Source organism: Topomyia yanbarensis, chromosome 3 (genome assembly GCF_030247195.1).
Source record: "Topomyia yanbarensis strain Yona2022 chromosome 3, ASM3024719v1, whole genome shotgun sequence".
Taxonomy (NCBI): Eukaryota; Metazoa; Arthropoda; class Insecta; order Diptera; family Culicidae; genus Topomyia; species Topomyia yanbarensis.
Window position 1 is genome coordinate 44033989 of NC_080672.1, and position 14139 is coordinate 44048127.

General features: G+C 39.5%; 1 protein-coding gene across 1 annotated transcript in view; it reads left to right on the forward strand.

The window, feature by feature from the left end:
- The first annotated feature begins 283 nt into the window (after positions 1-283).
- LOC131692337 (protein amalgam-like) overlaps positions 284-14139 on the forward strand; it is a 402252-nt gene continuing 388396 nt past the window's right edge. The window contains exon 1 of the mRNA XM_058979317.1: positions 284-1665. Within this exon, the coding sequence (XP_058835300.1) occupies positions 1575-1665 (91 nt within the window). The 5' untranslated portion in view covers positions 284-1574. The remainder of the gene's footprint in view (positions 1666-14139) is intronic.

Sequence of the window (14139 nt, forward strand, 5' to 3'; positions counted from 1 at the left end):
CCTGATTTTCCCCCTAAACATACAGCTACGACACAAAATTCATTGCCCCTTCGTTACTGGCTTAGGTTCATGATGCCACCGATAGCCAGCCAACATTACGACCAGTCCCGAACAGCAGAGTGTATTTTGTTCCGTTCCGTTCCGCTTGCTCGAAAGCCGAGCGCCATTCATTGTGCATACATCCCATTTTCGAGTTCGACCCCGATTGACGACGACGGCGGCGCGCCGGGGCTACCAGACAAACCAACGGCAGAACAGCTCGCAGCACGGAACACGCGGCCTACGCTGTTCAGTCTATCGCGTGAGGGTTGAACGTTCGGATCGGTTCTCGGTTTTCCAGGTTGTTTATTCCTGCTGACTGCGCCTAAATCGGTTCGACTTCGCTGAGTGATTTCCGATTGCGTACGGGCAGCACACAGCCAGTGAGTTTAGTTAGCGGTGGTGCTTTTACGCGGTGAGAGTCGGTGGTCGGTGGAAAGTGCAAGCAAGCAAGCAAACAACGGGGCGGGTAGAATCGGAACCAAATGCATTTCTTCCGCTCTTGTGGCGCTGAATAGAGTAGTAGTGCATCATCCGGTGGGGGCTGGTGAAAGAAAGCACAGGAGGTGCATCCCGGTTCTGAGTGAAGCTGTGTATCGTAGTTGATTGCATTACCGCATCTGATGGATGATGATTGTGGATCATTTTGTTCTTGGCATATTTTTATGAGCCGGTGCGGTGAGCCTGCCGTTCGTTGAAACCACCAGGTAGAAGTGATTTCTGTGGAGTCTTCCGATCGAGAGCAAAGTGCAGACGCGTGTTGATTGAAAACGAAGGAATAATAATACCAAAGATTTCCTCCTGATTTGCCGGTTGTTGGGTGCTTCGGATGCAATCAGCTGTGAACCGTTGGGTCTTCTTTTTCGTTAACCGATTGAAAGGAATCAATAATTTGTATTTGATCAAAGTGGAGTGAGTGGAACCGGTGGAAAATTTTCGATTGAAGCGAATGCTAATAGAATTTGTCCTTGGATTGCTAGGAAATACGCAAGTGACGATACCCATCTCGAATTTCCTTCGAAAAAGTTTTCGGCTGCCTCTTGAGCAAATCAAAATACACTCCAGCGAAGGTTAATCAAAAACGCGCCAAGTTCGTTGGGTTGATGGTAGAAGAAGAGCTGTTCGCGGATAGATTTTATTTCCTCTTGAGTTTTATTCCGTAAGCCAAAGTGGAAAAGTTTCGCTTCCTTTCGTCGTTCTCTCGACGGAATCGGATCAAAGTGTTTGTTGAGTCAGAAACAAGCTGTTCGCGGAGAAGTTTTGGCTGCAACAAATCGTGGTTAATAAAGCTTGTAGAAATATGTACAAGTGTACAGAAGTAAATCAAATTTAAGTGACCCAAGAAAAAAAAGAAACACGTTCAAGGTTTATCCCAGTATCAACATAACCGCCAACAATTTGAGTGATTGCGGTTGACTTGTGCTCCAACAGAACCGTCCGCAGTGCGCGAATACTGTAGCAAACATTTGTGGATTAAGCCATCAAACCGCAGCATTGTTGAACCGACCCAGGAGAACAAGAAGAAGCTGTTTAAAATGTTGGATAAACGGCGACTTACCGACGACCGAGCCTGTTACCGGATACTGGCGCTGCCACTGCTGCTGGTGGGGATGCTGTTCATTCAAGGTAAGGAACGATACGTACGCCAAACGCTACCGATGATGACAGGTTCCAGGTTGGCTTCGAACGTCGTCGTCCTTGTTTCAGGATCGGACGATGAGTAACGGCATTTGCATATTTATGCAAATCTGGGTTCGTTCGGGATGCGGTTAGACGAGGGTTTTGAACGAAGCGTCAAGTCCCTGGATCGTGCTGATGACTCTGCTGGTGCTGCTGCTGCTGATGATGATGATGATGATCGTCATTGTTACGGTAGCAGGCTTGAAGACGACTGTAAATCAATGGATTCCACTGAAATGATAACAACCCGATCAAGAGGAAATAGTAAAATTATAAAAGAATATTTCGCCAAAAAAATGATGTTAAATTCTCCAAAATATATAACTAATTTCAATCGGAGATATAATTTTGATAGCATTTTGTTAATATCTTCTAATCGGGAATATTTGGTCGCTTGTGCGTTGGCGTTCATTATTATATGGAAAGTTTTGATGCTGTCGTTAAATGTATGAAATGTTCTTGCGAAGAAAAAGTTGCGGCGAATATTTGCAAAAATGTTGAAAATATATTTGGTTGCTCGTATGCTCAGTGTTGCCCAAAATAACCGATGCAGTAGAGTAGAAGACTGCTCGACGTTGTGACTACCATATGATTCTGAAAGTTTAGAGCACATAATTTAGAAACCGACAACTCTGGAAGTTTATGCCGTTTACTTAAAGTGAAACTAAGTCAGGTTCTAACATCAACTGGTGCCAACATGTATATGATCTGACAGTGGTTTGTGTTAAAACTTGACTAAGTTTCAAGTATTCAAGCGAAAGCTCCATTAGTATCCCCGAAGCGATTTCATAACATAACTTTGGCGATCAATCCCCCTCAGTAGTAATTATGAAGAATCAACTCTTTAAAAAGCATTATTTAGAGCCTTAATGTCTTCGGTAAAGTTGTTGAGAATAGTATTCGAAATAACTTTCTTGAAGACATTTCTTGCGGTAGAACTACTTCTTTGGCCGTCCTCTTATCGCTGCAAAGACGCAGTTATCCATATTATAATGTACATAATGATGAATAAAAGTAATTTAAATTTTGGTGATTGACTACAGTAGTTTCTTGTTTTATTGCTTCCACATTCTCTTTTTCTATTTAGTTCGGTTCGGTTTGTGAGCTTGCTGGGAATTCTTCTTTTGGTCTATATCAACAGGTCCTACCGCCTATCCTATGTGTTCAGGGTATTGGTAATGTATAGGTTATTTGCGAGAAATTCCATTTAACCCATTATTGCCCAACCTACTATATATAGTAGGTACTCAGAATAACTCCTATTACTCAAGAAATAACGCAGAACAAGCATTATCAGTGAGTTAATATTGTTCATATACTCTTGCAGAATACGTTTTGAGAAGTTAAAATAATTAAACCGGTGCTAATGTTTTGTTTTATCCAGTTTTTCCTTAAGGGGTTACACATTATTGTCAGGATGAAAAAAATCGAATTTTTGTAAATTAGATATTCTGAAATAACATATGCTGAGGAAAATTTTCTCAAAATTTCATTAAAATCGGAATACTAAAACTTGAGTTACAGCTATCGTAGGCCGTGCGTAGTGTTTGCTGCGCTGGGCCGGTAACTCGCTGCACCGACAGTAAAACTCGATTATCTCGGAGTTTTATTTTGTTGAAATGTTCATTCATGGCGATCCCAGGAACAAATTAATCGATCAATCTGTAATTTTCACTAGTTTTTCCTTATTATATCAGCTACTCTGTGTACAAAAATAATTTTACTGGAATGACCACATCATTTCTTTCTGATCGGAAAACTTAATACGGAATACGTGGGTAGTTTGGAGGAGGTAATCAGTGAAAGGCTCTTAATGAGGCTGATTGAAAATAAGGTGTTTTCTCACACTCCTCAATTTTTGTATGTAACCAGAATTGTCACTGACTAAAGCAAAGGATTCTGGAAGAAGCCAACCCCGTACTTCGTAATAAAGGCCCTTGTTGGAGACTACACCATCAATCTCTACTTCCCAAGCGAGTACGTAGACAAAATGCTTCTTCGCACACGTTTGATCACGCGATATATCGATGATGTTAAATGGTTTACCTTCGGTTCGAAAGTACACTATCCAGAGGTCGGTTGTATTAGATAAGTATAAGTTATATCGAAAAGAGACTTACCGGCATATTTTAGAATTAAACGACAACAATCATGCGAAAAAATCTCCCCAGAGGCAGAATTCGAACTTGCAACCTTTAGGACTCCGGCCCAGTGCACAAACCCTTATGTGGGCATTATTTTTGCAATCGGAGATATATTCAAATCGACCTCCATTGAGCCAGAAAGGATGTCAGTCGTCGAAGATACCTTCATGATAGTCAATACTATCATGCGGGCTCCAGTACCCGCAAAAAAAGTTTTATCAGAGCGAACGGAAAATTAATGCAACTAAAATTAGAAGAATGGAGTAATTGGGACTTAGATGTGGAACGTTTGTAGTGACAACAATCACATTTCCGCAGAGCCGTCGGCCATACAGCCCATTAATAAAGCATGTTTCCAAATAGCCCCCAGCTATTATCCAGAAATTTTCATTCTCACTTACACACCATGCCCGAACTCTTGTCACTACGGGAAGAAATCACTTCGAATCACACTACTTACTCAGGAAAAAAGTGTTCCGCCGGCCCTGGTTTAGGATAACTCTTACATTTGTTAGACCTTCTGAATAGATATTTAGAACAATACAATTCACATTTTTATCCAAATTATGAGTCTCTAAGACTTGGTTAGATTATAGTGAAAAAAATGGTTTTAACCGAGTTTCGTAAATATTGTTCTATATTTCACCATGCTGCACACACAGAGCTCTCAAACTTTCAACAAAATAGTTTCTAATATCTCAACGACTTTACTGAACACACCAAACCTGCGAATAATGCTGCTTAAAGTATTGATTCTCCATAATTAATTTCTTTACTATCGTCAAGCATATGTTGACTAGATATAATGGCATTATAATATTTACTTATATGATACTTTATTTCCACTGTTAAGCTGAAATTGATATTGTTTTCTAGACATGGAAAGTCAACTATTTCAAAATTCTCATTATTATGACGCATCATTCTATTGACGCTACATTTGGCATAGTTTATCCTAAGAGATTGTTCTTGGATTAAATTACGAATTCTTAGCTGGCAGCTACATAAAATTTTATTTGCGAAATTAATGATGCGGATTGTACACGTTGAAAAATACTTTCGTTGATAAAGCAAACCATGACAAATTCGCGGCGTTCTTTGAGCGTTTGTAAGTTGATGAGTATGCAACGTGCTTTATACGATGGAAGAGGGAATGTCGTCCAGTTTAGTTTACGAAGTGCGTACAAAAGAATGACTGATTCGATGCGTTCATCGTGCAGGATAATGTATGGGTTCCATACTACACTGCAATATTTCAAAATTGGTCTGACGTATGTGTTGTATCATGATTTAATTATATAAGAGACTTCAAAATTATAACTGTAGCGTTAAATAAAGCAGAGAATACATACCATTTGCTTTATTTATGACTGTATTGTAATGTGTGTATGAGGATATTTGAAGTTTTTCTGCTGAAGGTTATTGAGTTACATTTCTTTACGTTAAGTTGGAGTAGACTTTTGCTTCGTTTTGGAATACTTCAGCGTCTTTTGCATTTCTTATTTCCATGAAAAGTTTCATATCGTCTGCATATATAAGCACTTTTAGATATTTGAGTATAAAGGTGCTGTCATTCACGTACAAAATAAAAAGAAGAGGGTCTAAGTGGGAACCCTGGGGTACGCCAGAGATGACACGAATTAGTTTAGATAGTATATTCTGAAAGCGACCCGTTTTGTTAAGTATGAGTAGAGCCATTTCGAGAGTTTATTTTCTTTCCCATGTCAAATGGGTCGCTTTACTAAAGTCTGTGTAAAAGGTTTCCACAGGGTTGCCATTGTTCATTGCATTTACAGTGAATGTTACAAATTCTAAAATGTTTGATGTTGTGAAGCGGCTCTTATAAAAGATGCCGATATATGCCTGATTTTAAAATAGGCACTAAAAAGGATGATTTCCATATTTCTGGGAATGTTCCATTTTTAATGGCTGAATATAGGTAGTAACTGTAGAGTGAATTTTTCTGCTAGATCTTTTAAAAATACTGGTGCAATTCCGTCAGGACCTGTTCTTTTTGATACGCCTAGTTTTTTAGTGCAGTCAGAATTTCGTGATACTATAGTTCGTAGACGAAATTGTCGTTTGAAAATTCAGGTATAAATAAAAAGAAAATTCAGGTATAAATAAAAAGATACGGTCACGGACGGAATATGAAATATAGACTTCTTGAAAGAATTTTCCAAAAAAAAATTGCAGATTTCGATACTGTTATTTTCTGAATGTCCGTCAAAATGAATTTAGGATGCCAAGTTGCTACTTTACAATTATTCGCGTTTTCACGTAATTGAAGAAATTCTGTGGACCTGTCTTGATTTCATTTTCGATTTAACGATTATATCTTTCATGTACAGTGTTAATGGTTATGTGGGAGCAAATGGCCGAATAGGTTAGCCAACTTATGCCTTTTACTTTCTATTTTTATGTTTTACATATGTTGGTTAAACCACACAGGGTGATGACTGTCATAAGTTTTTCTTCTTGGTACTGTTTCAGAGATTACATTCATTACAATTAAAAAGAACTATGCTATATTTCACCCTAAGGAGGAAAATTTGGTAAAAACCAAAATTTCTCACTAGGGTGAAAATTTGTTGGTATAAACCAGTCTTTGTACAGGAGGGCACAAATCCTTATTTCATACTATGTTGCGTTTCGGCTTCGGCTCATCAGAAACCGACACTAACATATTGTCGGAATAGATTAGCGCCGGCTTGACGCAAATCCCTTAAAACTAAAACACACTATGTGTTTCAATCAAACGACTGATCAAACGTGAGGTTCCGTTCGAGCAGAACGTGTTTTAGTTTTAAGGGATTTGCGTCAAGCCGGCGCTAATCTATTCCGACAATATGTTAGTGTCGGTTTCTGATGAGGCGAAGCCGAAACGCAACATAGTATGAATTAAAAACAAGTTAGTCGCTGCTTCATTGGCATTTCCATCAACACCCAATACATTTTGCCAATTTTTCTACATAGTCTACGTTTCAAACTCAACTTTATGGTGTTTCGGTTTCTTCTTAATATACCAAGTCGTTTGAGGAAGAGTTTTGATGCATGAAAAATGAATATTCGATTGCTGTGTTATGCTTCCATAATTTTCCGTAATGGAGTCATAGATGCACACAGAAGTTTTTGTCAAATAAGTATTTAAGTTGTTTGTTTGAGGCATTAACCTTAAAGGTACTTCGCCCGATGTATTGAAGTGTTTCGTTTACGCCTACGACTGCGAGTAATATAGAGTCTTTTTCAATGTCTACAGTAAAGTTTGTTGAAATTCGATGATTAGTCTCCATAAATATGCAGTTTTACTTCAGGTTTGACTTGACCCCTCCCCTAGGTCGACAGGTTTGACGGTATTGCAATCATCATCAATCATATTGCGTGCATCATTGCTAAAGAACCTCAGACAATTGCTTCAAGATGGTTATTGCATTTCACCTCGATAGTGTTGCATCAAGGAGGCTTATGGGCATTTTTATGTTGTGTGTTTTTTCATACTCTGCATCAGCCCAAACTGTGCACACTGCCTGGCGTGACCGACTGCCGGGTCTCCGTGGATTGACTTTTTCTGTGGGCTGTGTTTGAAAACATTGTTCAACAACTTAATGGCAGTGTTTGTGAATACGGTTCACAGTGGGAGTCATTACTTATCGATCGACTTCGTCATCGTGCACAGGTTAATTCAAAACGTAAATGTAGCAGCCTATTAGTGGTTGTGTTCTAATAATTGTAGTTTTTAGTATTGGCGTACTATTATTATGTGCTAGTTGTACGTCTATATGTATCTGTGTTCGTCTGAGTCATTGGTTACTTTTTACCGGTGTTTGATTCGTGCATTCGATTCGATTCATTGGGAAAGATCGGGTTGGATAAATTAAGGTCCATTAATTCACTATTCCCGATCAGCATAGCATGAAATTTTTTTAACAGTTCAGGTAGTTTCATTTCATATTTCAAGTGCTCTTTTTTCTACTTCATTAGTCTGTTTTGATGTACTTCTAGTACTTTGCTTTTCCACTACTTATATAACATACAAACGTCCTTCGCGATTATCCACGCATACCAACTCCCGCGATATCCCAAACAATATAAGACCCCGGTGTCTAAGTGAACGTTTTAGCGCTTATAAATTCACAACTGCTCTCTTAGGAGTGAACCTACAAACACCCGGTTATATACGGAAGTACCTATCCTCTGCCCTAGTAGCATAAATCCCATGCCTTCAGGTGGACTAAACACAAAAAATGACGCTCATATCAACTAAACAACACGGCCCAACCATGGCGACATGATCGAAAACTCTAGAAACCCATCCGTGTCGGAATGTGAACCGTACATCGAAAACTAAATATCGGAAAGACAGTCCACGTGACCATCCAAGAACACACGCGAATATGTGTGTGAATATGGCCACACGGTTACAAAATCGAATTTGTCACAAACAACCGCAAAAAACACGTCAACATACAAACGCTTAAGCCCTTCGCAACCATCCACGCACACCGGTAATAAGGTGAACGTTTTAGTACGCACGAAATTACAAACGCGGTCTCAAACGTAAACTTACAAACGTCCGTGTTCGTGCGATCATGAATCAGTCACGTCCGGAAATATTCACCCTTCGACTTAGCAACTTAGGTCCATACATTCAGTTGAACCAATCGAAAAATAAAGCTCATATCCACAAGACAACACGTTCCATGCCGACATGACCGCGAATCCTAGTGATGGAAGAACTCATTTTTCTAGTATCTGGACTGTACACCGAAATTTAAGTATCATGAAATGGAATAGAATTTATATATAATGCTTCCTCAAAAAATAGTGAGGTCAAGAAACACGAATAACCTTTTTTGCATAAAGATACATGCATTCCTCACCGAGCAATATGCTGCTCAAATCTTGCATTACAATGCTCAATACAATTTTCCTAGAATTTTCACAATAGTCCAATTGCGTGGAAAACGTAGTCAAAGACAGTCTAAATTGATAGGTTTTATCAATTTTCAATAAAATTGTAAAGTAACGAAGATATACCAAAATTTATTTTTTCGTAAACTGTCCCTGGCAGCACTGCTCCATCGGAATTCCATCAGACTAATTGCGATAACTTGGTCATGAAGGGGTTAACACACTCGGCATACAAACGCACACGCGATCAAACATGTAAACATACAAACGCTCGAGCGCTTCGCGATGATTCATGCGATCGCGAGTTCTGTACGCCAGCGCATATCTGAACCGTACAACGGATATCACATTCAGAATCACGGCACGCTGCAATTGGCCTTAAGAAGTGTTTTAGTAAGTAACATTTCCCGTCTCGTCTGCAATTGTAAAGAGTGAATCTGATGAGGAGCCCTTTTGAGAACCTAGCTCTATAGCTCCAGTAGGACAACTCCCGAAAAAACAAAATCATCTGTCTCAAGCGACATCGATTTCTTGAATATCATGTGGTCTCCTCCTCGAACAAATTTTTAAGGCCGGCTTATTTGGGAGTTTGATATGTGACCGGACGATTCAGTCCATATTTCTGGAACCACATAACCGATTCGTACGAAAGTTTTTAGCAGTCTATGGAGATCCATTTGAACTAATTTTGTTAAAATCAGCCCAACTTTTCCTTTGACCCTTGATTTGTGAAAAACGGTTCAATCATCACCAAATAACCGATGCGAATTTAAATCTGCAGTATGCTCGACACCCGGGTCTTCCGGAATTGTCGATAAAGAACAATAAATGCAAAGAATCTTTGATTGGCCATCAGAATTGTGATCTACAAATCGAAGCAATCTGCGGCCATTTCAAAAGATTTTTACCCTCTGAGGTATAACGATTGTAACGGCTTATATGAGAAATTCCTGTGTGCTCTTACTAACCAACCTATAACTCCGGAACAAATAGTCAGATCTGAATTAGATTCAATAGCAGTGTCATATCTTTCATTTGCTTTTTCATTTTTCTTCAAGTTTGTAAAAATCGATCAAGTTCGCTAACAAACAGGTGCCACGTTAACTTGGAGCTTTGGCGAAATTCCCCGAAGGAATCAAGAACCCTGACAGGTGGCCAATGTGGTCAATGCTACTTCGATTGGCTATTAGTGATCTAGACCTGCAAAACCAAGTAATTCTGTTCATATTTTATTATGTTTTTCATCAATTGACCATCATGGTGGTACCAGTTTCCAACACCATGATATTTGAAAATTCCCGACACACAGAGGAGTAATTGGGGTCAATTCCTGGCCAAAATTATTTGTTGCTGCTATTGCTTTCATTAAAGGGCGAACACGAAATTATTGCGACACCGAAAATGTCATGCCAATTTTCTCATAATGTTTAAAATCAAACCAAAATTTTAGGGTAGTTTTATACATATATTTACTTCAAAAATCAAAAGAAAAGTTAATAGATGGAGCCTTGAGTGTAAAATTGAACGCATTTTCGCTTGATGCCCTCCATCAAAGTCTTTACAGTGTCATCCGGTACCAGTTTTTCAGTTTTTTTTCCATTTTCTTAACATGTCCTTCTCGTCTTTGACTGTTTTCTTGCTCTTCCGAAGTTCCCGCTTCATCATTGCCCAGTATTGCTCCACCGGGTGCAGCTCCGGACAGTTTGGCGGATTCATGTCCTTTGGAACAAAATGGACAGAATTGGCCTCATACCACTCCAGGACACTTTTAGAATAGTGGCATGATGCCAAATCTGGCCAAAATAGCGGAGCTTCGTCGTGCTGCTGCAAGAACGGCAAAAGGCGCTGTTCGAGGCACTCAGATTTGTAGTTCTCGCCATTTACTGTGCCCTTTGCCACGAAAGGCTCACTCCTCAGTCCGCAAGAGCAGATGGCCTGCCAAATGAGATATTTGGAGGCGAACTTCGACATTTTCTTCTTCTTAAATTTGTCGTTCACATAGAACTCTCTTGCCGGTGAAAAACTCCAACCCCGGAATTTGCTTAAAATCGGCTTTTATATACGTTTCGTCGTCCATCACACAGCAGCCATATTTTGTCAGCATCTTCTCGTAGAGCTTCCGTGCCCGAGTTTCAGCCGTCGATTGTTGCCGCTCATTGCGGTTTGGGAAGTTCTGTACCTTGTATGTATGTAGTCCAGCTCTCTTCTTTGCATTCTGGACGTAGCTCTGCGACATGCCGATCTTTTTAGCCAAATCACGGCTTGAGACGTTGGGATTTGCTTTAATCATCCGCTTCACCTTTCCCTCCGTCTTTTTGTTCTCCGGTCTCGGTTTTCTTCCAGCTCCTTTGCCGTGGTCCAACGTCAACCGCTCCTGGAACCACTTCAACACTCTGGAGACGGTTGAATGGTGAATGTTCAACATTTTTCCCAACTGCCGGTGCGACAGGTCAGGAAATTCCATGTGTTTGGAAAGAATTTGTTCTTTCGACTCGCGTTGGTTCACCTCCATTTTCGATGAATCGAAAAACACGACTTCGAGTTTGACAGCATGTAAACAATACACATCAATGAGAAAGTGTGCAAAATTTGGTTGATTTTTACCCAATGGTAAAAAAGTTATGCCCTGTTGAATGTGTCGCAATAATTTCGTGTTCGCCCTTTATGCCTTAATATGAATAAAAATAGACTAAAATTGGTTTTTGGAACAATTTGGCATCTATCCACCTACCAGTGCAGAGGTCAATTTTCTATATCCTTTCGAATACTAGTAATTTCGAGGTGTGAATACATTTGGTTTTCCAGTTGATCAGTGGAAAAAGGGGAAGGAAAGGGACGCCTGTGCATATTTTCATAGCGATGCATTTTGAAAAACATAGTACTTGGCCCTACAGCATTTCGGTGTACCTCAAATTACTAAAAATTTCAATATTTTCCAATCGCTTGGAATCTGTGGATCGGACAAGATCGGAAGAGTTCGAATGCTTTTCAGATAGCTGGAATCTACTTTTGTAATACTGCTTCAGAAACCGGATCTCGCCATATAATGTATCTGTTTAATCATTTAAATTTGGAATATAATGTTAAAAAACTAATTTTTTAAAGTTGATGCAATGCACAACAACACTATTATTTTCAGTTGGTTTGAGCCTAAAGTTATACAAAAGGCTGAATTCTACTACGTTTGTAATAATATTGTCTTACTTAATACAGTCATCATCACTAGAAAGCGATATTGCTGGATATATAATTAAGAAAAAAAATGTTCAAAAAAAGTATTTACTCAAATTTGGTCAAATGATGTCGTTTGCTAGTGCAATACGCTCAGCAGTGTATGGCAGCCTGTAAGCAAAGCAGTAACATGACAAAAAATACTGCCCCCAGTACAGCCACCAGACGCGAGCGGTACAGTTTCTCTTTTCTTATTTTACTATTTTACTTTTTAACATTTTTAATCCATTTAATACTTTTAATCACAAACGACGACAATGAATGCGGTTCATTTACGCCACGTCCGGCATCAACGCTTTCGTGTGCGGGCCTCTCCCTTTGACTATGCAGAGAAAAGTGTACAAAGCGAGAGAATAAACTTTACTACGCCACACTCTCACCGAGCAGTCGGAGTACAGCAGCAAAACAAAAATGTATTTTACTGCTGTACGGATAAGTGTACTCGGTTTGGCTACCGTTCTGGCAAGAGCAGTAGTGATTCGGTGCTGTAGCGGGCTGTACGGATTGTACAAATGTAAATGTCCCGGAAAAAATGTAGTTTACCGGTACCGTTCGCATCCCTGTCTAGAATTAAACCTCCAAATAAAACCCAAAAAACAATATATTTTAATGCAACTTTGTCGCATTCTAGCTGCACCGAAGGAGCCTTCGTGCTAGTATCGCTCTTACCCAGTACTTTTTTCAATCCGTTTATTTGACACGGCTCACAGCGGTAGCTCAACGAAGTGGTCGATCTTAGGCACTTTCACAGTATGCAAACAAAAATAAAACAAATGCTATTGACTATCCGTTGGATCTCATGCACGCAACTTTCTATTGTGCGCGGTGACCTTCTTTCGCGGCGGGGAAACGTTTGTCTTCTCGTCTACTGTGTCATGGGGGTCAATTAATTCGCTCATGTCAAAGTCATCATCGTTAGAACTGTTATGACCTAAATAGCTGCCCCAAATTTGGCAGCCGTTTGTGGTTCAGGTATTGAAAACTCTGTTTTGGATTGGTTTGCCGTAGATGAGTTGAGTAATTGGTTGAGATGCATTCTCCTCTACATTTACTGCGCAATGTTACATTACAGAACTTACAATGTTACATTACAGTACTTGCACGTAAGAGTTGATCCCTCATGGGTGCATAACGTAGTTTGTTTAATAGCAGTTTTGTGAGTTTTATAGTCAGGTAGGAGGGGATAGGTCTTTCGACCCGCATCCTCATCACAAGAACACCGTTAAGAATACTCGGGAAGAAATTTTTTCAAGTATCAGGTGTAACGGGCTCTACTTCTCCGTATTGCGACATGCACTTTGCAAATAATTTATGAGAGGTACACGGTTATGGTGGTGGTATTGGTGATATGTGATGTAGCATATATAGTCATTTTCTATATACACGGGAATCCTAATCGGGAAGTGTTACCGCTTTCAACCACGTGTTAAAAGTTCTTTGCCAAACCGAAACGTTCGGCTTAGGTTAACGCGTTGAATGATATCAAGCATTGCGAAGATGATGATGCTGCAGATAGACGACCTCCGTGAGCTCCATTTTAATTATTAGAAGGTGTTCCACTTCACGAAAACTCAATCGTATTGAACAAAATTTAAAGTCAACAAAGTTGGATCGGAGCAAAGAACTTTCATCAATTTTACCCATGAAAGCAAGAATAATTACAATTTTTCCTTCCTAAATAATGCACACTAGATCGAGAAACTGCTTGTTGTCGTTCACTTGGCTCGATTGTCCCATCCATAAGGCTCAATTAAAATGTAAATCTAGAACAGCGTTTTTCTCGGCCTGTCTAACTCGGACAGAAGTAGAAAGTAGACTGATCTGAGGTACTCTAGATAGAGATCTAGTGATCCGACCACAGCTAAAATATGTCAAATTGTTTTCATCTCGTTAAACACTTATTTCCTTTGCTTGTTCGTGGGACAGTTAAACATCATTGAAAATCAGGACATTTCTTTCAAAAGATAACAATACATCCCAAGATATTTCAAAACCATCAATTTGACACAACAAACCTTATCCCGAAACAATTTATCAAAAAACTACAGAAGCAAAAATATTTCACTTTTTCTCCTTCCACCCCCCCCACCCCCAGGTCTACCTTGTCGATATAAATAATACTCTACCGAAATAG